Source organism: Scomber japonicus, chromosome 21, assembly GCF_027409825.1.
Source record: "Scomber japonicus isolate fScoJap1 chromosome 21, fScoJap1.pri, whole genome shotgun sequence".
Taxonomy (NCBI): domain Eukaryota; kingdom Metazoa; phylum Chordata; class Actinopteri; order Scombriformes; family Scombridae; genus Scomber; species Scomber japonicus.
Genome location: NC_070598.1, coordinates 17,658,812 through 17,675,752, shown reverse-complemented (window position 1 = coordinate 17,675,752; position 16,941 = coordinate 17,658,812). Strand labels below are relative to the sequence as shown.

The 16,941-nt window shown below is 42.2% G+C and overlaps 1 protein-coding gene across 4 annotated transcripts; it reads right to left on the bottom strand.

Moving 5' to 3' along the window:
- Positions 1-84: 84 nt before the first annotated feature.
- Positions 85-15,351, bottom strand: pabpn1 (poly(A) binding protein, nuclear 1). Of its 4 annotated transcripts, XM_053342256.1 has the most exons (9): positions 15,219-15,351; positions 14,861-15,050; positions 12,409-12,517; positions 11,411-11,478; positions 8,761-8,867; positions 8,115-8,202; positions 7,089-7,240; positions 1,679-1,702; positions 85-377 (listed from the first exon to the last, which is right to left on the bottom strand). In XM_053342256.1, exons 2-9 carry the CDS (start codon positions 14,993-14,995, stop codon positions 182-184), a joined length of 879 nt encoding a protein of 292 aa, XP_053198231.1. In that variant the 5' UTR covers positions 14,996-15,050; positions 15,219-15,351; the 3' UTR covers positions 85-181. The 4 variants fall into 4 exon arrangements, with proteins under 4 accessions (XP_053198231.1, XP_053198230.1, XP_053198232.1 ...); XM_053342255.1 differs by having other exon boundaries at positions 14,861-15,345; XM_053342257.1 differs by lacking the exon at positions 1,679-1,702 and having other exon boundaries at positions 14,861-15,345.
- Between the last annotated feature and the right edge of the window lie 1,590 nt (positions 15,352-16,941).

Sequence of the window (16,941 nt, the reverse complement as noted above, 5' to 3'; positions counted from 1 at the left end):
GGGTTGACGGCCTGTTAAGTGCCATCTGTACTGCAGTGTGCTGTGGTGTATGTTGAACAGGTGTGTGTGTGTGTGTGTGTGTGTGTGTGTGTGTGTGTGTGTGTTTGTAGTCTAAATGTGTATGTGTATGTGTGTGTGTGTGGGTGCGCAAGTTGAGGTGTGAAAAGGACTAAAAGCATCATCAGCGTTTGCTGTTGTAGTAAATGCCCCCTGCGGCGGGCCTATGGTCGCCCTGCCCCCCTCCCCCACCCCCCCACACGGACAGGATGGGGTGAGTGTGCATAGCGGGAGCAGAGAGAGAGAGAGACGCTGCAGAGACAGTGGGGGGGGCCTGCGCCACCTGGGGAGGGGTCGTCAGCCTCCACTGGTCCTGAAACCTGAAACGACAAGAAGTGGTCTAATATACAGAGAGAGGAGGGGGGGAGGGGGGAGGAGGAGAGACGGGAGACAAGGAGCACAGAGGGAGGGGAGGGGGAAAGGAGGGTGGGGGGGGTGGTGTTTGCACGAAATAAAAACATTGATGCCTGTCAAAAAAAAAAAAAAAAAAAAAGAATAAAACATGCTGCGGCCATGCCTGAGTTTGAGGTGACAGGTATGGACGAGCAGTGGGGGGGGGGGGGGGGGGGGGAGTTGGCCGCACAGCGAAGAAGCCCCCCCGCCCTCCATAAAATAGGGGGGAGGGAGGGGGAAAAAATTATGGATGTATAATCCCACTGAACACTGAAGGTCCGTCACTGTCCAGAGAGCAGTGCAGACAGTGAAAAACAATCCATAGTGTGATGAGCCAAAGAAGAGGAGGGGGGATGGGGGGGGGTAGTGAGGTGAGGTAAATGAGTTATAAAATGCAGGGAGACGGGGGGCAGGGGGGGGGGGATGACAGAGGCAGAGAACGGCGGACACAAAAGGGGGGTGGAGGGTGGTTGGGTGGGTGGGGAGGTAATGATATACTCCAAGCCACAAACTTAAAACACAACAACAATACTCTGACTAGCAGAAGTTTCACACATGTACGGTACATTAAAAACAAAAAACAAAAAAATAACAGAACACAGTATTCTTTCTTGTTCCTGTTGCCCCCCTCCCTCGTTTTTTTTTCCTTTTTTTCTCTTTTCTTTTCTTTTTTTTTTTTCCTTCTTGTATTGGTGGTGGGTGAGTGGGTGGGCTGTGTTGGTGATGGTGTGAAAGCAGGAAGGTCACAGCCAGACCAAAGGAGACACATCTGCAGCCTGAGATACCATCATTCCTCCCCCTCCCTCCCTCCCTCCCTCCCCCCCTCCAAAATACCAACAAAAAACAAAGAAAAACTGCCACCATGTTCTCCCCCAAATGGTCAACTTATACCTTACCAGGGGTGACCGCATCAACCTCCGCACACGCACGCTCACACACAATCGCACACTGCGGCCAGTCAGTCTCTCTGTCCAGAAGAAGTGTTTTGTTTTGGGTTTTTTTTTTTTCCTTTTTTTGTCTTTTTTTTCTCTCTTCTGGGGGGGGGGGGGGGGGGGATTCTCTTCTTTTATTGTTGGGGAAAGGGACTTTTCTTTTTTTTTTCTCTCATTGTGTGTGTTGTTTTTTTAAAATGGGGGAACAGAGAGGGGAAGGGGAGTTGATAGTAAAGGGGAGTGTTGGGGAGGGGAGGGGTGGGGGTGGGGGGGGGGGTGTTTAGTAAGGGGAATACCACGATGTTGTTCGCCCTCGGCCCCTGGAAAAGAGAGAGAAAAAGAGGGTGAGTTTTTTTCTGGTTGGCTTAAGAAGACGGACACCAATTTCCTGGTGTGATATTAGATTATAGATATGTGTAATGTGTGTGGGCAGAGAAAGGGTCTGCGGAAATTTCAGTTCCTAGAGGTAAAACTGAAGGGGGGAAAGAATATATTTATATTTATATATAGATATCAAAATGAATGACAGGATTCACAAATCACTTAATAGACATACCATCTTAACGGTATTGTGCCTTTGATCTTACAAGGTGTTGCATTACGACAAATCAGATCTGGAAGAATGAACTACAGTGCTGAAAGAAGCTGAGAGCAGCTTTGCCAAGAGAGGAAAAGTGTTTAATTTCCAGATATAAAAGATAATGATTAGTGGGTGTGGGTGTGAGGGGACAGCAAAGGCACTCTCTCTCCCTCTTTCTCTCTCTCTGTCTCTCTCTCTTCGAGAGCCGCCTCTGGGGTCACTGTGGGGGGAAAGACCTTGAGGACAAACAGCACCACACATATACCCCCAGCAAGACATGATGCACACACACACACACACACACACACACTTATACACACATTAGACAATTTGGGGGACAGGACTCACAACTGCATCGTTATTTTCCACACTCAAAACACATCCCGACACATACACAAAAGCCAGGCAGGAGCAACCTTTCCATACATCACCCCCCCCTCTCACACACTAACACACACACACACAAAAACAAAGCATTTAGTGGCAACAAACAAAACAAGGTCACACTGGGACTGAAACCAGTGGTTGTTAGGCTAGATGCTGAGGTCAGGCTGCAGTAATGAACCCTCGTTTCTGGGAGTGAACGCTGTAAAAGGTGAATCTGAGTTGGAGTATGTGTGTGTGTGTGTGTGTGTATGTGTGTGTGGGTTCATGTACATGCAAGGACATACAGAGAAAACAAACAAACAAAAAAAACCCAACAAAAGATCCTTCAACTTCATGAGTACAGTATGTGGGTCTTCTGGCTCGTATCAAAATCTTGGCTTTTCACTATGCCAACTTGGGAAGATGACGGAGCATGTTAATGGATGCAATACCCAAGAAAATACCTTTAGCGTAAACGTTAACACAATTTCATCTTTGTTCCCTGACTGTTTTCTAGACAAACGCCACTGTTTGGCTGCAATGTCCTCTAATACTATTAAAATCTGGCAAATTAAGCTTCACTTCAGCCTCTACAGGAAATACCTGCTGGAGCCTTCAGTAAAACTTCAACTTCTTGTAAAATACAAAGCCAATCAATCATGGAAAACGCTTTAATGTATTCGTACTATAAATCTTCCCGAGCTCAGAATAGATCAATGCAAAGATTTTGAACGAGCCATGTGTTTCTGTTCACCGTGGATGTGTTCCCACAACAAGACAAGGCACCAGTGAAAAGTGTTATTTGGTTCAGATCTGAGCCTGACTCTGCTCAAGTGCAGCCATCTTAAAGGAGACTAGAGATGAATTCCTGATGTCAGCCTCTCTGCAAGAAGTGATCAAGGCCAAGTCAAGTCAAATAACACTCTGCCTCTCTGCATGCTATTCTCTGTGGGTTATTACTGAGTGTTAACCAACGCTGCTAGATAGTGGGCAGATGCATCATGGAGCTATCAGCAATATCCACAAGGGTGTTTCATAATAACAGATTACTGAGTACAATCATTATAGTTAAATTACTGATGACGGAAACAACTGTCAGCCTCCCATGACCTTAGAGCTGCCAGCTTTAATCTCACTGACAAAACTGTGGAAACATTAAAACATATTAGACCGTGTGTGTTTTCAGCAGCTTTCTGAGGTTAATGCTCTTTTGCTGCTGGAGTTTCATTATCTTAAAAATAAATGCAAAACAGTCAGACAGAACGTTAAAAGTTCAAAGATGATAATATGTCTGACGTGCATATAAAACAAGCTAAATTAAAGCTTTTAATGCCAAATGCAGATAAGTGTGTTGGCTTGTAAACTGCCAGTGATCAGTTCTTTCAGCTTCTGGAGATGTGATTTAATATAAGAGCCTTCAGCTTCTCCTTGCGTCTTTGTGTGCCTTGTCCTGCAGCTCGGGCCAAATCCCAGCGAGTAAACTGGCAGGGTTAGGGTTTCTTGGTATGTGTGGGAGTGGCTGGGATAAGTACACAGAGTGATTAAGAGAGATTCTGACCTTGAGGTTCAGACACTCTCACACAAAGGAATGAGCGGAGATTAGGGGTGTAACGCTTTGTGCGTTTGTCCCAAACAGCTTTCGGTCCAGGATGTTCGGTACGCGACTTTTTCCTCGCTTCGGTTAGCTTCACTGACTCAAAACTATGACCGTCAAAATAGTTACAATAATTCAAGCACTCCACCTGAAAGTTTTGGTACCACTTAGCTGTAGTCGTGGTTACCTGTGCAGCAGCATTATTATTATCACTACTATTACTACAGACTTATCTCTGTATTTAAATAACATTGAAACAATTTGTCTCCTTCCCCTCTCTCAGCTCTTCACTCTGCCTTTGACTGAAGCCGTTTAGAACAACTAGAAACACATTTCATTTCCAACATGGTCGGACCACATATCAGAAAAAACAACCAAAAATCAGTGTAAAAACATCTGTCAGCAGGTGTTCTGTCACTGGTTGTTATCACTTTTCCACTACAGCACAACTAAACTGTTTCAGTCAGAGATGCATCAATTACAACAATCATCTATCCCATCTTGAGCAGACCCGGGACGGTCCTAGTGTAGACCCTGGCTAAAGCCTTTGTCTGAACCCTGAGCCGTGACGGTGTGCGACATGTTGCCGGTAAATAAATGTTTGAACAGACTAAAACTGCAGCAGATGTGCTGTAAGGTCACCGGTGGACAGCGAGTCTCTGCTGTAGTTTATAATCATTTAGTTTTTGTGTGTGTACTGCCGGTGCCGTCACAGCCCATCAGAGCCCATCAGCTGAAAACCATCCATTTTTTAAATTGGGAGCCGACTTATTAGAGCCTCTCAATTTTCAGTAATACTTTTGGCCTATGACTTATTATTGGATGTGTACATTTATAAATATAAAAAGACAAAAACCTCTTTTTTGTTCCTGCTATGCCGAAAATGTAAAAAACCATGACTCCAAAACCGAGGTACATACCGCCTATTTTGTGTACCGCTACACTCCTACCAGAGAAAAACGAAACAAGATAAAATAGACTGCATGAAGGGTTGTCAGCAGAAACCGTTAATCACTGTAATAAAGACCTCTGCATTAAGACTTTTATGCCCTTTCCAAAATGACTGCTGCAGCATCTTGGATACAGTTCTGTTTATTAAAACATTAAGTATTAAGCAACGGTCCACGGCCTAAGGGTTCCACATGCTTTCCACAAACCATCAAATCAGAATCTCTCTGTATCAAAACTCAGTGCATGTGTGAGGAAGTTGGCATGCTGATCAATGTGTTTGGCACCACATCTCCTTTCTCAGTCTCGACAGAAAAAAAAACACAAAAAAAACAAAAAAAAAAAACAAGATGGCTTCACAGATAGAGCTCCACCCTGGGGCTTACACGGAGAGAGATTCTTTACAGCCTTGCACCATACAAAGGCTACAGACAACCATGTGTTTCAATTACCTACACAACCCTCATTATTTTTCACAAATCTCATTTTTATAAACTAATTTTTTTTTAACTTTTGATAAATCTTGAAAGCATTTAGTCTGCAGTGACACAGCTTTGCAGTGGAAACAGGACCGGAGACTCTCAAAGCCCCACAGCAGAGCTCTCAAGTGAATCCCACACAATTTAATTCTTATGTGACCAAAATCATTTCAGAGATCTTGTCTGCCCTTCACAGAACACTGTATGTAGAAAGCCACCAGTATCCCCCCCAGTGCACATCACTCTGATCGGCCCCAGGCTTTTCCTGTTCAATCTGGATCACAGTAATGGCAGACCAAATTGAGGGTTTACATGCCTATCACAACACCAGAAGCACCGCCATGATTTCCAGCTGCAACATGTTTTGATGAGATGGAGCATTAAACACGAGGCTGCGGTGGAATGAAGCATGGTCGCTCTGAATGACGTACTTCGTTTTAGTTATCGTGCTGCTCCGTCACACACGGCCCGAAAACCTCTCGCAGTTATGCAGATGATTTGCGCTCTCCTGTGTCGTAAATATAACCTCCTCCAATCTTTCTAAAAAACCATTAAATGCAGCTGCTGGTACCTGTTATCGTTTAGTTGCAGGAGATTGTACTGGCGCTGACACAAACACAGATCCGATGTAACGGAGTATGAAAAAAAGCCTGGGAAGAACAAATTGATGTGCACGGAGTCTGTTGGCCTCCGTTGAAATGGTTGTGTGATGTGGCATGCAATGAGCTGCACCGTCCCCCAAAAAGCTGATGTGATGTCATCTCTAAACCGACCATGTGGCATGTTTGTGTGTGTCTGTGTGTTTCCATTACATTTGTGTTAATACAGTGCATCTCTCTCTCCCTCTCTAAAAACTAGTAAATATTTGATTCCATGATGACCAGATTAAGTAGATATCATGATAAAAATGTAATTAAAGTTTTAGACTCTAGATTTGAGGACAGAACTTAGCTTGATTCTTCCAAATAAATGAGTAAAAACCTTTTGGATATTTAACCTCCTCTCAATTAATTAATTGGTAAACTGCTATTCTGACGTTTCTGGACTTACCTTCTCTAAGCAATCATGAGGCAAAAACATCTTAATTTATCGTCCTGCTCATTCTTTTCACTTCGTTTTAGATGTGACCATTTTCTGACTCCATTTTATTCTGCCCAATTAAGTCTGGAGTTTAAAAAATGCGTGCAGCTGGGAATAGTGTGGTGGGCAGTAGCTCCAGCTGTATGAGGCGCACAAACATCTGCACTCGTCTATTTTCCGTTCGTTATCTATACGAGGGCCGGCCCAGGATCATTTTTTATTCCCATTTGGAGATTTGAGAAAGATTCTTAGATAAGTTTTCCATGTGGGCGATTGCTGGTTCCTGCCCTATTTATTCTTGTTGTGGTTAAATAAGCCTATCATTGATGGCCACGAGAATGTTCTAATTTTCTGTGGAATAGTTTATCATTTCTATGAAACTGACGGGACGGTTGTGGCAACTGTCCAATACTTGTTTTTCTCCCTAGCTGCCTCCCTCTCTTTTGTACAACAAAGCAAAGCAATAAAAATCATAATTGTGGGTCTATGTAAATCTTTAACGCCAGCTGTTGCTTCTGGCTGGTCATGATGGGATTTTCTTGTTTGTTCTGTCCTCCCTTCCCTTTCAGTGGAAACAGTGAATAAAATGCTGTGCATGCGGGGTGCAGTGCTCTCCCATCCCACGCTGTCACAAGTGAGGCGTCTTGGCGTCAGCTCACCTGAAGGCCCGTCCTCTGCCTCTGGGTGGCGTGTAGCCGCTGTAGTAGCGCGCACGTGACGAGAAGCTTCCTCCCCGTGATCGGAATCGAGCCCGTGGAAAGCCGCGGTCTGTGGTGCTGATGCCTGGTCTGTTTGTTCTCTTAGCGCCCACCTGAGGAGTAAGATTTTGAAGAAGGGATCATAATGTAAACTGACAAGATTGAGTGTTTTCTCTGCAGCTTTTGTGTTTACAGATAAACTCATCCAGCCATCAAACGGCTCTACACTTAATTTCTTTAGAAATGCATTCACTTCATGCAATTTCCGTTCCATCTGAATAATGTAGGAGGTCTGTTTAGCATTCTGTGGGTGATCTTATACCTGGAGATCCTATCATGTTCCTCAGTGATGCAAAAATATAAAATGTTGCCTCTCACACCAAACTACACAAGCCAATTTCAATTATTAGCAAACTAACCATTCACATGAGCTACAGTAATGTCTTCCTGGAATGTAATAAAACTATATACTCTTGTCTCAAACAAGAAGAATGAAGGCCAGACATTTCAACCCCTGCTGCATCAGTACAAAGGGAGTCTTTTAAAACAGGCTAACTTGCGTGTACCCGCTCAGCCAATCAGAACAAAATCTCATCAATTCCACCCAGAACTGGCACAGTGATCAAAGTGGTTTCTGCCACCGTCACTCCCAAGCATCAGTGTCGGCTACATTTAGCCAACACTGTTTCTTCTGCAACTGTTTAGTTATGGTGGTCACTGAGATTATTTTGTGTGTCTCGCTTCATTTTATAAATGCAGCGAGTGTTCCAAGTTGGACAATTGACAATGACGGAGCTCCATCACAAGAACTTAAACTTGTTTTTTGCTTCGTGACGAGAAAATGAACGACGATAATTTGCTGTTTTTCCCTCACAATGGTGTCACTTTTCTTGCCATAGAGACCTGTGAGTACTGAAAGTGAAGTGTGAGTGTCACTTAATCACACAGAGGGAGAAAAAAAAAATCTGAAAATTGAACGTCTCTTACCTTTATCTGCCTTCCTCTGAAAAGGGACTCGTCCAAAGCCATGGCTGTCCTAACAGACTCTTTGTCTGCAAACTCAATATAGGCAAACCTGGAGGGGGAAACAAAAAAAATCATCAAAGGAGTTAATGTCCATTCAACTACAAAAGTACAGCAAGAAGTAACATGAGAGCACCATTATCTTGATTCATCACAGACATACCACTGATGTATTCAATAGCAAATCCTGTCCTGTTAACTGCCCCCATAACTAGTTGATAAAAGGAAACCTATTCTGCTCCAGGTGAATAACCCAGTGTGTATAAAGCTGAAGCCACTCTGGTGGGACTTGATGTATCAGCAGCATTGTGGACAGGAACAGTGGTTGCCAAGATGTGCAACCAGAAGTCAAAATGTTTGACAGCAGTCCAAATCTGGTCCTGGGCAACCATTCCTGTCTACCCTGGCACTCCTAACAAAGCACCCACATTCTTTAAGAGTTGAACTGTCCGACTCTAGTGAACCTTTGGAAAGACTCAATTAAATCTTTTTAATTCACACTTTTCCCTCATCTCGTTACCTTGAACATTTCCTTCGAGATTATAATAACCTGTAATCCACCCCACCCACCCATCAACTGCATAGTGAAAGGTATTAAGTTGATTATTACCCCTTAGGATGCCCTGTGTATTTGTCACATAGGATGGTGACTCTGTTTACTGAACCGCAGCCATGAAAGTGAGCCTCGAGCTCTTCTGCTGTGGCACCGTAGTCCACCTGAGGACAGAAAGGGTAAAAGGTTAGTCATCAAGAGAGTTGCATCACCGTTACTAGAGCATGTACATTTACAATCAGAATGTCAAATAGTCTTCCTCAGTTACATGAGATTCAGTGTTTCGGCTTTTAAAGGTGGAAGACTTTGACTATATCTAGACATTAATCTCTGTCCCAAGACAACTTTAATGATAGTTATGATGTATTAAATATAACAGACTATAATAAAAACTACAAACACTGACAATTTTTAAAAATGAATATTGTGGCATTAATTGTAATATTTAAAAAAAACCTACACTTACATACAGCAATATAAATATAGTATTCACCTCCCTGGATGTTTTACTACACAGAATCACAGTGGATGCATAACAGCATCCTCCAAAGGCCCAAATATTTACTGTGACGCATCTAAATCATCAATGCTGCAGCCAAAATGTTTAAAAGTCAATGGGAATTTGATTTATGTCCAATCGGTGTGTGTGATTTAGATCAAATACACCTGTATCTGGAAGGTCGAACAGCTAGTTAATAAATGTATTCTAAAAAAAAAGGTTAAAAAAAACGTCTCAAATGTGAGGGAGTTCAGTTAGGTTAGTTTTTAAATAAATAGATAAATACAGTGCAGCTTTAAATCAGCCTAGAGCAGGTGTCTTAAAAAATTGAGCATGTGAGAAGGACACTGATGGGAGTATCCACTAAAAACACAGCTCTGAGGGAGCCACGGGTTCCTTTCGCTGAGAGACACTTGGCTTCAATCACTAATAAATGTGCAGTAACAAAGCCACGGTGGGGAGAGTCTGAAATGAAGTGAATTAGCAAAGCCATTCAAGCCTTTGTGGTAACCGCCATGAAAATGAATTATTTAAACCTCAGAAGTTACACTATTGGCCTGAATGTAAGACGACCCCTCCCCCTCTTTTCCAACACCATTGGAGGAATACATTGAGTACAGTTACATACTCACACTCTCCTATCAAGCTCTTTAAGGTGGTCAAAAATTATTTGCTGAGACTGTTTGTCTTTTGAGCTCCTAATCATCTGTGACTGGTATCTGGCAGTTTCATATATTCACTTTCTGCAGTGGAGAACTCAGAAAACGCCCTGAACTCGATTTCACGGCACAAAACTTGACTAACTGGAAATGAAACCACTTTTTTAGGGCTGACTGACTCTAACACACTCAATACAAAGACTTAAAAAGCAATAGCTTACCTAACAATGTAACACCTGTGTAAGAGGCCGTTTTACTTTATCCATTCAGAAAGAATGGATAAAGTAGTAGTGTATTCTTTATAGCCTCTAGTCTAATGGCGCTTTTCCACTATACAGGTCTACAGGTTTTTTTGCTTTTCCATTAGGGATAGTACCTGGTACCTGGTACTTTTTTAGTAAGTGCTCTGGTGAGGTTCCAAGCGAGCCGAGCCAATACTAAATGTGACGTCAACAGACTGCCGGCCACTGATTGGTCAGAGTGGTCACTGGAAGAGTCATGAGCCACAAAAATCAAACCCGGCATTTTTAAATAAGGCAACAGCGTAACAGCCATATGGCTCAATTTTCTTGCTTTGTGTGTGACAGAAAGACACATACAGCAGCAAGTACACCATCGTCTCCATGTCCTCCATTGTTTATGTGTTTGTGTCGCGTATAAAACGAAGTCAGGGCAGTTTCGCGCAGCCGTGCTCTGACGACCCCGCCCGCGTTGAGTAGGTACTATAGTAATGGAAAAGGTCGTTCCTGGTACCAAACCAAGTCGAGCTGAGCCAGAACTGTACAGTGGAAAAGCACCATAAATGTCTATCTTTGTCATCAAGTGGCTGACTTTGCAGCAGGAATATTGGTCGGCAGGTGTGTCATTCTTTATAACAAACGTTTCATCACTTGAGCCACTCACTCCGTAGTGATCAGCTAGACTCTGGTGGGTGTAGCGTGATTGCTTTCCCATAGTAATCGCAGCAGCTCTACTTGAATGTTATCAAATTTTAGTTTTATATTCTTTATGCTAAACGCCATGTTTGGAGGATCACAAACAAAAGGACATGGGGCTAATTTATCAGGAAGACAGTGGCTGCAAATACATCCACAGCCTCCATGCTAGTCGACAGAACTAAAGTGGTTCAATGTCAAGATTTGCAACGCTGATACTAAACAAGAAAGACTCAAGGCTGAAGTTGCAGTCAAATGCAGCTTTACAAAATAGTCACTTAAAAAGGCGGGCGATTTCATTCTAAGATTGTTTAATGCATATTTTGATACATTATCTACAATCAGGTACAGAAACTATAGATACATACAAGTGCCACTAAAATACTACTTTATACTTCATATGGATTACTATGTGTTTATTTGATATTTATAAAGATGAATTGGACAAATTGTATTGGATGCATTCAAACCTTTGAAACCTTAATTTTTTTTTTTTTAAAAAGACAAAATTCAGTGATTTTCCTTTAACGCCCTATCAAAGGTTGCCACAAAAATGAAGAAATAATGTGGCCAATATAGCCTCTGTGTGAGACAATGAAGAGACGTTTACTCACATTTCCGACATAAATAGATCTGCCATCTGCTTCCATCTTTTCCTCGATAGACATGATGACAGGACCGACTGCACATGAGGGAGAAGGGGGAGGGGGGAAAAGCTGAATAAGGAACAAAATATCTCACTAACTAACATTCACAAGTCTTGTTTCTTAAACTACAAGTATGTCTATGACTGGTAAATCTATCAAATGACAAGAACAGTATAACATACAGTTCTGAAGGCAATGCTAAAATGTCCTTTTTGGAGGTAATGACTGAGGATAACTATCTTCCTTTTTTATTAGCAGATACTGGTTTAAGGCTATATATACACACACACACACACACACACATATATATATGTGGTCAATTTCCTTCATAGTAATGTTTTCTGAAATACTGCGTAAACACTTTCATGCACCATCATTTCCTCTGTCTTACATTTGTACTACATTTTAGTTTTGCTTGATGGAACATAGTGATTAGAATGTTGTTGTATATACCAATCTGAATAACATATCTCTATCTAGATACAGGTTGAACATGAGTGATACACATTTTATAGATGAATACAGCTTCCATTAGAAAAGTGCAGTGTCTTGCAAATTCTATATTGTTTAAGTGTTCAGCCGTAACACAAACACGCTTCACAAAATCAATCATTGCTCCAACCACACACTGATTATTTATTCTAACTTTAAACTAATATTTAAGCAATTTCCTGCAACTGACATATCAGCACAACTACTGAGAAGAACATGGTGTGGATATTTTTCTAATAATTGAATATTCTAAACTGATCTTTAAATGTCATAGATTTAAATTTGCTATTTTGAGGTCGCTAGTGGTTGAAATTCAATGAGGCTATCAATTTTATTAAATTATTTTTTTAAATAATGATGGCATTCTTCCTTTATTGAATTATACTGTCAGAACAGAATAAGAATCATGGACAGGCAGGAAGAAAGAGAGGCCTTCCCCTCCCAAAACAAAAAACAAACCAACACAAACATACCTGGTGGGGGGCTGAGATTCATCTGTTTCTCCACCTCGTTCTGTAGCTCCTTCAGCTTCTCTGCCTCTTCCTCCATCTCTCTCACCCGGGCTTTGATTGCCTCCAGCTCCTGCAACAAACACACACACACACACACACACACACAAAAATGTCAGTCCATCGTGTTCACAAAACCGCACACAGAAAGATTAATTACAAGTCCAATAATCATACTTACATTGACGAGAACTGACCAAACACTAAATTTTAGCTAGGAAATGAAAATCACGGACAAATGTTGCCAGAACAGCCCTTCATCACACGCCGTTGACAACACTAGACCAGAGATGTTGAACCTTTGCGTGATCGAGCTGCCTTAACATGACCTCAATCTAAAAGAGGGACAGCAAGCGTGTGTACCGTTTTTGTCCGCATCATAAAATCCAACACTGAGACCGCTATAATCTAAAAATGGGCTGTCTGGCTGGTCTTGCACCTTTACTACTGTTCCACTGCCTCTCATCCCACACTATTAACCATGTTTACTACCATGCAGCATCATTTTGGCAGTAGCTGCTTCCTACAACTTGAAACCTCAACAAGACGAAAAAAAGTGTTCCACGGGCCCATGATACGCCTGATTAGCATTTTTTGGAACATGGGAATAAAATGTATGATTCAGTATGACACCCTCATACCCTCGTTTTTGTGGTTCCTCAACAAAGCCACTGTTGAGAATTGGCATTACAGACAACACAGAAACCACAGGACACTAAAACAATTGTAAACACAAAAATAATCAATACCCATTTCAATCCCAAATTCACTGGTATTGATTAATTTGCCATTTTATAGGTTACATGACACTGAGCATGTCAATAAATAATTGGTATATAAAATCAATAAAATGTATTGTTGCAGTTTTAATGACATTCAAATTCAATTAAGACATTTAGGAAGCAAAACGGGAAATCCCTATAATGAGGGCATAAATGCTCAGAAGAAAAACTGACACTCACAAAAACAAAAATGGCCAAAAAATCGAAATATTCCCACAACGAGCAGAGAGCCGGCAGTGTCCTCATGTGAGAGCAGACCCTCCTGTACAGTGGTGCACTGCAGCACAGTGGGAGTCACTCCAGCTCCATCCAGGGCTGCTGCCTACGGTGACAGATACCCACACCAGCACACACACTGACTGCAGGGTCACAAGCTGATCACATTCAATTCGAGCCTGCTTACCAGAGAGGAGTGCACCTGCACTCAAAAGGACCATCATTTCTCAGCCTTCTTGTATCCATGTGCCTGATAAAATGTCATCAATATTTAAAAAAAAAAGAAAGATATCATAACTGCATGTCAAGATCATGAAAGAAGAGAAGGTAATCCACAACCACAGCGAGATCATTTCAATAAGCCATCCAGCACTGGCACGTTGTGGCTCCTATTTTTTTGTCGCATATTCAGTCCAACCTCTTTCACTCCCCTCCCATCTCTAATTCTCCTTGCTCCAGCAAAACACTTAAGGATGTAAATCCAGCCCCTCAAATACCGCAACCCCCTGCATCTGCTGGTGCTCTACTACCCCCAAAAAACCCACCTGGACATACTGCATATAGACAGTATCAGGGAATATATATGCACCAGTGCACAGGTGCTGAAAATGAAAACCAGGCTGGTATTTTAAAAAACGCTGATTGTGCATAATGAAAAACATACATAGATAAAGGACACAGTAAATCCTGTGTCTGACTGTCCAAAATAAACGACAAAAGATGGTCAGGTGCACGTCTGCCATCTCCACCCCAGCTTTGTTCACAGCAGCTAGCTTGTTAGCCAATCACAGACCCATCATCATCATCTGGTAATAAATCTAGCCAGCAGCCGGACAGAAACGATAGCTTACGGTACAAAGGCCGCATTTTATCTGGTGACTGGTCATTACGGTTGACATGTTCCGCTGGTCAGTCTGGCTGCAGCACTTGATGATGGTGCCTGCGATAAGCTACCCGTTAGCCTGCCGTCGCTCGGTCATCTTGCATGTGAACACACCGGCGACTGAAATGCCGCAGCAGCCAGCATATGATGAGGGTAATGGGAGTTAAAAGGTGTCATTACCGTCAGCAGGTCGCCTTCTCAAGCAGGTAGACTTGCACAGCGGCGGTTAACTGTCTCCTACATCTCCGTCTCGCTTTTTTTTACCCCCCAACGGTTCTAACTGCTCCCTGGCGCAGAGAAACTGGCGCCGCTCTTGCGCCAAGATGGCCGCCGATACCACGCATGTCACCACCCATTTCTACTGCACTGCGTGAACCACAATGGCGGTTAATATCGTAACGCACACGGCATGTGACCCAAAGATTCTTTGTGGGGAAAATTTAACAAAACGGTTGCTATTGCTTTAACCGAGTATCCTTACATGACCAAAATATCCACTAGTATTCATGTGGCTGAAACAATGCCCTTCACTTACCGGGTCTTCAATCGCGGCCTCTCCCTCTTCTAACCCCGGTTCTTCGTCGCCGACACCCGGGTCTTCCAGCTCGGGATGTCCGGGGTCTGAATCTAGTAGAGACTCCTCCGCCAGTCCGTTACCGAACTCCGCCATCGCCCTGATCCAACTGTACCGACTCGCCTCGTGGCCAAACCACCGTTACAGGCCGCTACTCACACACACACGCACACACACACACACGCACACACACACGGGGGGGAGAGTGAGCGGAGCGGGGAGGCGGAGAGGAAAAAAACGGCGGAAAACGCCGCTTAGTAAAGTTAAAATGGGTAATAAAATGCCTGCTACAGTCCCAGCCACTACTCAAACAGCATACCACGATAAACAGTGACTGTTGTTTCACTCGCTGCCTTCGGGTAATGGTCCTAATTAAGACAAAGAAGCTAGTTTATTTACTTAATTGTGTATAAAAAAAAAGGCGAGGACTCTACGCGAGAGCGGCGGCGTCGCTTCACTTCAGAGATGGCAGCCGAGGGCGGAGTCGTGTATCACTGCGGGCGTACAACTCTCATTCCTATTGGTCAGTGGGCGATTCTAGACCGCCCTATTTGTCGTCTGCCGCGCTCCCATTAGATAATATAACAGGGCTTTCCGGTTCCCAAAATCACGTCGTTGCCTTTTAATTGGATTATGTTTCTGTCAATCAAATATCCCCGTCAAGTCCCGTGTACACTGGTAAAAGCAAGCTAATTGTACAGTAAATTGAGTCCAAGCACATTTGAGTTTCATTTAAATTCCCTCACACCCTCTCAGCGACAGTTGTATTAAAAGTTCAAGTTTACAGAATGATGAGATAAATAATTTTAAGTCTATTTTTGTGCAGAATGATATATGTGTAGAGTTTGACACCAGAAGGCCGTTTTCATATTTATCTGCTTAAAGTGGAAAGTTTCTCTAAACTCATGGAAAATCCAATTTTAAGAGACAGGCCTATGTACATGATTTGTGACATCACAAATAGTTTGGAAGCCAATCGCGATTCAATATTCAGTTATAAATAAAGCAAATACTCCATTACAAGTAAAAGTCCTGCATAAAAAATTCTACTTCAAATATTGGCAGCAAAATGTAGTTTAAGTGTTAAAGTAAACATAGTGTTTTGGTCCTTCTAACTGGTATATTATTACGTCATTAGATCATTAGATTATTAATACTGAAGCATCAGTGTGTAAGCAGCATGTTACTGTGGTACCTGTTGGAAGTGGAACTAGTTTGAACTACTTTATGTAAGCTAATTTAGTCTAATGGTTCCTAGCCTAGGAGTCAGGCCCCTCTAAAAGGTGACCAGATAAATCTGATTGGTCATGAGATGATTAATAGGAGAGAAAAGAAGAAAAAACAAAGTTCTGATACACAAATCTAACATTACATTTTTGGTGAAAGACTAGATCATTAGTTGAAATTAAACCATGTGAGGAGTTTAGAGGGGGAAAAAATCAATCACTATTTAGTGGAACTTAGACATCTGAAATGTGACCATAACCACACACTGCTTTTTTTAGGACATCAAGAGCCAAAAAGGTTGGAAACCACTGATTTCATGTTAAATAATGTGTTGTATTTTAAAAGCCTGTTATATTATCCATTGTGTCAAATAAATGAAGTGGAGTACAAAGAATGCCTCCCTCTGAAATGTAGTGGAGTTAAAAGTATAAAGTTGCATCAAATAGAAATACTCAAGTACAAGTACCTCAAAACTGTATTTTTAGTACTTGAGTAAATGTACTGTCATGTCCCTTCCAGCTGCTCCACCTGACTTGATATTGAGCAGAAGAGTGTCAATATATTGTTGTTATATAAGTTGTAAGTTGTTATAGTACTTAGTTACTTTCCACCACCACATGGAGCCTGCAGTGCACACACATAGAGAATGGACTTTACAGTGAAGTAGGAGTCATCTTGTGTCCTGCTAAAATATATTTGCATAGTTATAGATTGTGTCATTCTTTAATGAGGGAGAAGGAACAAATGTCATTTTAAGGATTTTAACATGATTTAACTTTTATGAAAAAAAACATATCAGACACAAATTATTACAT